Source organism: Sinocyclocheilus grahami, unplaced genomic scaffold (genome assembly GCF_001515645.1).
Source record: "Sinocyclocheilus grahami isolate Dianchi unplaced genomic scaffold, SAMN03320097.WGS_v1.1 scaffold173.1, whole genome shotgun sequence".
NCBI classification, from domain to species: domain Eukaryota; kingdom Metazoa; phylum Chordata; class Actinopteri; order Cypriniformes; family Cyprinidae; genus Sinocyclocheilus; species Sinocyclocheilus grahami.
The window spans coordinates 467,942-475,866 of NW_015505352.1; the positions used below are offsets into that span (position 1 = coordinate 467,942).

The window sequence follows — 7,925 nt, forward strand, 5'->3', positions numbered from 1 at the left end:
TAAATGGCTGCCCACTGCTCTGGGTGTGTGTTCACGGAGTTCACTGCTCTGTGTGTGCACTTTGGATGGGTTAAATGCAGAGCACTAATTCCAAGTATGGGTCACCATGTCACGTCACTCACACTAAATTACCTGTGTTTCGTTACTTCAAAAACAAAGTTTTGCCTCTTCGTTGTTGAGAAATATAATGTAGCAGTATTCATTACAAAAGTCACAGACAGCAACCAGTATTGGCCCACATCTGGCCCGCATGGATTTCACACGGATCTGGGCCAACACTATGTCTGGGCTAGGGCAGCGTTGACAAGAAGTTGCTGTGCTCCTGAATGTTTCTGTGTGTGCACAGAGCGATCTGCGATCTCTGTGTGCAATTGATGTGTGTGTGCGTCATTGAAGCAGCGCATTAATAGGCCTACTAATGTAACTACCTGTTCATTAAACAGTTTTAATGCATACCTGCCTGGCAATCAGAATCTAGTATTCAGAGAGACCATGGTATAATACGTTTTATGAGGCATCAGCAGAAATGTAGAAAGCTGGAATGCGTGGCTTTATTACGTGCTGCCGCCTGCGCCCATCTCAAAACTGAGAGCTGTGTATTAGCAGTATATTGTCATTTTACACTTGATATGTTCTTTACAAAAACACAGCTTTGGGACCACAAGGGTGTGTAGAACTTTTCATAAACCGATGTGACACAGTGTTGTAACAATGCAAGTGTAGCTTCATGGGTATGGGCAGCACACTGACATGTAGCGCTGTTGCGCTTGGGCCATCCCAAGTTTGAGTCAGTAGCCTAGTCTCTATAACAGACAACACAATTTAATAATTGTGGCGCTTCTAATTAAGTACTAAAAAGCAGTTGCAAATGTTGTATAAAATAAACATACTCATCTTTGCATCAATAAAAAAAATTTCTAACAAATGATATGTAATATCTAATTGTGCCAGCAGCTGTCACTCTGCAGCTCTCGCCTGGTTGGCCATTGATGCTAAGCAGGGTTGAGCCTGGCCAGTACCTGGATGGGAGTCCTCCTGGGAAAATAGGTTGCTGCTGGAAGAGGTGCTAGTGAGTCCAGCAGGGGTTGTTTACCCTGCAGTCTGTGTGGGACACAGTAATGGGGACACTATACTGTGAAAAAGCACCGTCCTTCAGATGAGATGAGATGTTAAACCGAGGTCCTGACTCTTTGTGGTCATAAAAATCGATCTATCTATTAGCCTGTACAAGTTCTTTAAAAGTGTTCTTTAAGTAATTAAAAAAACCAATCCGACAAGCAATCAGACTATCAGCAATCAAACTATAACCTAATGATACTTTTTATTATGTGTACTGTAGCTTGTGTTTATTTATTGGACTAAACAGGGAAGGAAAGGCAGCTAACACGTACACAGTATATATGCCCTTTTAAACATCACACTTTTAACAAGAATCCCCAGTATTACATCTCAAAACATGAAGGACACACAACATAATTGTCCAGTGAATTTCCTAGACACAGTACAGCTCCTCGGAGGACCCTGTTTAATGAATCAGTCTCTTCAAGCACTTCTGAACAGCCATCGATGACTTCCATTTGATTTTCCTTCTCTGTTTTCCGAGTTTACCTTTTATTATTATTATGACCTCTGATTATAGGTTGATTGTCTGACAATTAAATAAATAAATACATATATGTTTTTTCTGAGCTGATTCGTGCTGGTCGCTGAGGAAATACATCAACTTCGTGCTGTCGATCGAACCGCATAAACACATTTCATTACACCAAATACACAAAATAATGTTCTTTTTAGCAGCATCATATGACCCCTTTAAATAGTTTCAAAACCATATGCTGTTGTTGGAACAAAATTAGAATTTTGAATATTCATTGCATGTTTTGAATGCAATGACAATTCAATTCTTATTTTCAAATCAAAACATTTACAATTTTTAGATATAATGGCTGTGTAATGTGGGTTTTGTTTCATGTTCATTGTTTTCTTGTCTTATTTGGGCGCTGATGGTCTGCATCCCAGCAGAGTGGGAGCGGAGCTCATGTCGGACAACATCTCCAGGACGCTGCGCTCCATGTGACTAGTAAGTCAAATCTCAAATAACTGCCCTGATGACTTGTGTTCTACCCGCTTAAATGATAGAAGTACTTGCGCTGTTGTCTAGTCATGTGATTCCCTTACCCTCATGTTATCCTGCTATTTGTTCATGTGTCATGTTCGCTATAGGTGCGTTCGACTTGAAGCACGGCTACAGACGGCGATCAACGAGAGTAGCCGCTTGCAGTCGGGGGCAGAGCTGAAAACGGAGCTGTCAAGCCGGACACTTTCTGCTCCCGTTAGTGACGCTCCCGCGGTGTTTGCATACTCTATCACAGATGAAGTGAATTAAATGCAATATTTGTCAAATGCACAGACGTTTCAGAAACGTTTTCATGAGCAACAGAAACACTTTTTATATACTGCTTAATACATCGCCATCTGTTCAAGAATAAAGTTCAACGTAAATATATACTATTTAAATACTAATAAAGTGGGGGTATATATGCTTTCATGATAAACGTGACTCAATATAACATTGCGACTACAGTAAAAAAGCTTTTACTGTTCTAAAAACACAGATGTATGAGCAGTATTGGATTTGAAGATGTTCTGAAATCTGAAACAGCTGTGTCGTCATCAGCACTCCTGCAGTCTCTCTGAAAAAGCTGCGCCAGCTGAGTCAGCCGGCTGCTCTCGAAACCATAGACCAGGGTTCCTCAAATCTTACCCTGGAGGTCCAATGCGCTGCAGAGTTTAGCTCCAACCCTGATCAAACTCACCTACCTGTGATTTTCTAATGATCCTGAAGACATTGATTAGCATGCTCAGGTGTGTTTGATTAGGGTTAGAGCTAAACTCTTCAGGAAAGTGGATCTCATGGGCCACATTTGAGGATCCCTGCCATAGACATATAAATATGCTCGAAACGCTCTCGCGGTACTTTGATGCCACCCGTGACAGTGACGTGGCCTCGGCGCCGGTTCAAGTCGGACTAAATTTCTAACCGGCATGCACTGCTTCAAGTCAGCCGCCGATCGGTCTGCGCAGTGCTGCATGAAGTCGAACGCACCTATTGTCTCCTGTCGAGTATTGATGTTGTAACCTGCTGTCGGTGAGTCAAGTCTTTCTTCGTTTGTTTGGATGTTTGGATGTTTGGATTAGCTGCACTTGAATTCATCACAACTCGTCTTATGTGGACTGCTCGTTACAGGCTGTCTGCAGTTTTGAAGTGTGATCAAAAAACATGAAAATCAATCACTTTTGATATTAGTGATGTCCATCAAAATATGGCCTGTTCCTTACACAAAGCTATTAAAAGGCTTCGGAAAACGTGGAATGCAGCATAAGTAATATGAAGCTGTGAGCAAATAAAGCCTTTTTGGAGCTTGACCGCTTGTGATTACTACAAACTTTATCTGTCTGAAAAAGATTTGAACATTCATCAAAATTCTCTCTTTATTTTCCTCAGAGAGAATAACAGCATACAAATGCAACAATATGGGTGAGTAAATAACATTTTAATTTTTACGTGAACTATCCCTTTAAGGCTGCTTGGCCCATCCACATTAATTTTTCATCACAAGCACACACCACAAAGATGGCATCATGCATATCATCATCATCAACACAATACACTGCAAACAACTGGATGAATTCCACAAAGAACATTTATGGTGATTCCACGGATAAACGCAGTGTGTAAGCCTGAACATTCATGACAGCATTTCATATAAATGAATGAGTCCTGGGCTAAGGCCATTGTAAAACATTAAGTGGCATTCCTAATCAGCATGTAGAGAGGAAATGTTAGATAAGCAACGTGTCAGAAGCTTTTAGCTGGGGTTGTCACTCTTAACTCTGAGATTTAATTAATTAGAGATCCTCATTAACTGATTCCAGACACGTAAGCTGTTATACACGAGGCACTGTATATTTATAACCCTGTTCCAGACCGGCAAATATCTCCGTTCAAGCTATTGCCTGAGGCATTGTGCTGTCATTTAGTCTTTACATTCATAATTACCTGTAGTTGCATCTTTCTAGAAGATATCCAAGCTTGAAACCACAATGTGATACTGTTGCTTTTCCATATTCAAGTGGATTCAAACCGAATTCAAGCAAACGGATACTTGCTCATATTACAAATACCAAGACACCTTCAGCAGATTATACATGTAGATGTCTGGGCACAGAGTAAAAGTCCTGTATTTCATGTTTACAGGGGAAAATCTAGCTCATTGAGGTATCCTGACCCTCTATGCTTGTTGTCCGCTGGGCTGGTCACCGCTTCCGAGGTCCGACTCGGCTTCTCCGCTTGCACCCCCTCTCCTTGCGGAGAGTAGGTCCAGTGATTTGGGAGAAGAGTTTTGATTCCTTTTGCTGAAGCAGCTGGCTATGTCGGCTCGGAACGAGGGTGTGAAGAAACCATAGATGACCGGATCGCAGCACGTGTTGAGGTTGCCGAAGACGAAGAGAGCGTGATGGATGTATTCTGGCATCACCTGCAGCATATGAGGCTGAAACCAGTACCAGATGCCAAGCAGGTAGTACGGTGTCCAGCACACCACAAATGATGCCACAATGATAATGGTCATCTTCAGGGTCTTCATGCGTGCTTTTGGGATCATGTCGGTTCCACTGCGTCTCAGACAAGGTTCCCCACCTACAAAACCCAATGCAAGTTAGAAGAACACTAAAAATGGCACTGTGTGACCTGCCTTATCATTTTGACCCAGAAACCAGTCAATGAAAAATGAAAATCTATGCTTTCTGGTGATATAACACTCAAACTCTGTACTGCTGTTTGAATTGAGGCCTCTGCATCGATCTGTATTACCACACAAAAGAGCCTCTAAACTATTTTTTTTTTAATTCACATTAAAACTGATGTCATTTGAGATGAGACTTGGTTTTATCAAAAATAACACATTAAAAGTCCAAATTCAAGGCAGCCCTAGAACCCATCTCATTAACTGTAAGAAGTAAATTCTTCATCAAATTCAATACACTATGGAAATCTTGATGCAGTCTGTTTATCAATGACAGGTACCATGTCAGAAGAGAGCAAAAGTCAGTTACCCTTTCCTTTACCACGAGGCATCTGGCGGTTGATTTCCACAAGGATTCGCGTATAGCAGAAGCTCATTACCAGCAGAGGGAACACATACAGGGTGACAAAGTGGAACATGTTGTAGGCTGTTTCCTGCCAGCGCTGCTGGAAGCTTCCATGAGTTACACACTGCACAAAGTCAACTCCTTCAGCCTTAATTGCCCTGAAAATAAGTAACTGAAACAATAAAGAGAAATTTATAAAGAAAATCTATAAATTTGATTACTTTTTTTTTTTTTGGTTATCTTGGCATTTGCCTTATTTCTCCTATACGGAAAACAAAAGGAGACACTTCGTTTTTCATGCAAAACTATTGTATGGCATGTGCTTTTGTGTCCTTTTATAGAAACTTGCAAGCTCCAGTCTTCATTCATTGTAATTTCATGTCAAAATTTCACCTTTTATGTTCCACTGAGGAAAGAAAGTCATACAGGTTACATGATTACATATAATTGACAACTTAATGATTCTTCCTATTTCCTCTTTCATCTTTTAAATGTTCTTTTCTAAAATATCCTACATATGACATGCATGTAAACAAACAAAATATAAAATTTTTAGTAAGTGTTTTATTTACATTAGTTTTACATATTTACGATTTTATTAATTATTAGCTTTTCATTAAATTCAAAACCCCCCTGCAATTCCTTGATGAACCCCAGTTTGGGAAACGTTGACACTTCATGTTGTTAATAACAATGAATGGAATACATTTATTTTCGTTCTTTTTGTATTTTTGTATCAAGATTATCCTATTTAAATCAATGTGATAAACAAGTTAGGTCTAAAGTAATCTTAAAGTAGTCAGATTATATTGCTTAAAATGTGTAATATAATGGATTGTGCTACTAAATAAATAAAAAAAAAAAAAAAAATTTTTTTATGTAACTTGGAATCAGTAGTGGATTGCAATTTGTAAGTAATCTACCCAGCTCTGATTGTAGGTGTTCTCCTGACTTTGCAAATCAATTTTTGGGTCATTATAGAATATAGAAAGAACACATTTTGCTATCTCTTTTGAACTTCAATCAAATATTGTAAATTGTCATCATGTTATCACTTTGTGCTTTCAGATTAAAAAAAAAAGTTTGCTCCAGCTTTATTTTTCCATTTGATATACTTCTCTATTTTCTGATACACAATTTAGCAGGTAGCACTGATGAATGTGACCGAGGGAAACCCTATTTCTTCCTCTGGGGGAGGCGCGTGCTCAGAATACAGGTGTGGGGAAGTATCTATGTATCGATATCTACAATTCACCACCCACCCACTCTCTTCAGAATTGTATCCCTTTCCCATTTTCCATGGCTGCTTAACTGACCTTGTCTCAGACAGGCTTCTTTATCTCTCTTTTAAGGATTTTAAAAGCCATGACCACATCCAAAGGCTGCTAAAAATGACATTACTGGAATTAAGTGTGCTGAGAGAAACAGTTCTATCAGAGGGAGAGAAGGCAAGAGACACTGACAAGATTCAACCAGGCATTTCAAAGGTTACAGAAAATGCCCGGGACTACTGTAGCTTGACAAGTAGGATCTATAATCAATGCCGCAAGTGCTCACTGAAGAGGCACTGACCCAGGGTCAGTTATTGCACCACTTTAAGCCACAACTAGTTATTTAAATGAAATGCGCAAGCTTAGATGGTTATCAGGAAATGTGTGTTGTAAGCTGAAAGTGGAATTGAATTAAACTAAACTACACTTTTTTTTCCCTCAGAGATGAAATGTGTCATTGCCCAATTAAATTAGTGTGATGATCTGTTTATAGTTGTCTCCTCATATTAAGCTGGAATAGGATGCAGCATTTTGAAAAAGACATGCATCACCGTCAACAAGTGTTTTCTAACACCAACATTATCATCCATCTATAAATCCTCTGAGGCAGTTTTGTGCTGTTTCATAACAAGACAAGTCCCACAGATGACAACTCCAATTAAAAGAACATCTCTTTCATTTACCTGTGGAGAGGCGAGTAGGACGCTGAGGATCCAGGCAGCCAGCAGCATCCTCCTGTTCCTGCGGCCGGCATCCAGAGCTTCCAGCGGGTGCAAGATCGCATAGTGCCTGTCCAGACTCACCACCACCAGGATAAACGCTGCCGAATGCATGGCAAAAAGCTTGAGGAAGCAGAGGATCTTGCACATGGCATCGCCGGCATACCACTGCACTGTGATATTCCATATAGCGTCGAGTGGCATCACCACAAATGTCATGACGAGGTCAGCGGAGGCCAGGCTGGCAATGAGGGGCCGCATGTGGGGGGCCAGGCGGCGTCCTCGTCCCCGGGTCACGCTGATCAGCACTGAGAGGTTACTGATAGTGGCGAAGACAAACAGCACCAGGGTGGCCGCCACACGGAAGCGCGCAGCCACAGTGAATGTGGGCGTCTCCCAGTCAGAAGGAAAGCGAGGAGGGGTGGCGTTCAGCACAGAGGAGTTCTCCCAAATGCTTGTGGGACTCATTGACAGAAGAGACACGTTTCCTGACATCCTGTGAAAGGGGGAAAAAGATGTTTGTTGCATGAGTAAGGCTTTTTCTGTTACACAAATTTATAATTATAATATTCTATGAGATTCAGTATCACAGGTTATTAAAGTTGGATAACATTCCGAATTTAACATTTAAGAATGGGCTACTTTTCAATTCATGTATTGGAATTTGAATTAGAAGAAATTTGTTAAAAAAAAGTATATACATTTAAAATATAAGTTTGGGATTGTTAAGTCTCTTATGCTCATCAAGGTTGTATTTATTTGAAAAATACAATAAAAACTAATA

The 7,925-nt window shown here is 40.4% G+C and overlaps 1 protein-coding gene and 1 long non-coding RNA gene across 2 annotated transcripts; one reads left to right on the forward strand and one right to left on the reverse strand.

Moving 5' to 3' along the window:
• Positions 1–3,113: 3,113 nt before the first annotated feature.
• LOC107593535 (uncharacterized) lies at positions 3,114–4,331 on the forward strand. Its single transcript, XR_001610095.1, has 3 exons — positions 3,114–3,148; positions 3,506–3,538; positions 4,259–4,331. It is a non-coding gene; the product is annotated as an uncharacterized lncRNA (long non-coding RNA).
• Positions 4,264–7,671, reverse strand: LOC107593587 (gonadotropin-releasing hormone II receptor-like). The gene is made up of 3 exons (XM_016283367.1): positions 7,106–7,671; positions 5,116–5,323; positions 4,264–4,699 (listed from the first exon to the last, which is right to left on the reverse strand). The coding sequence occupies exons 1-3, from the start codon at positions 7,667–7,669 to the stop codon at positions 4,293–4,295; spliced, it is 1,179 nt and encodes a 392-aa protein (XP_016138853.1). The 5' UTR covers positions 7,670–7,671; the 3' UTR covers positions 4,264–4,292.
• Positions 7,672–7,925: the final 254 nt, after the last annotated feature.

Coding starts and splice junctions, on each gene's coding strand:
- LOC107593587 (XM_016283367.1), bottom strand. CDS start 7,669: ATGCAACAAACATCTTTTTCCCCCTTTCACAGGATGTCAGGAAACGTG. Junction 5,324..7,105: donor TCCTACTCGCCTCTCCACAG/GTAAATGAAAGA, acceptor TTATTGTTTCAG/TTACTTATTTTCAGGGCAAT. Junction 4,700..5,115: donor GCCTCGTGGTAAAGGAAAGG/GTAACTGACTTT, acceptor TGGGTTTTGTAG/GTGGGGAACCTTGTCTGAGA.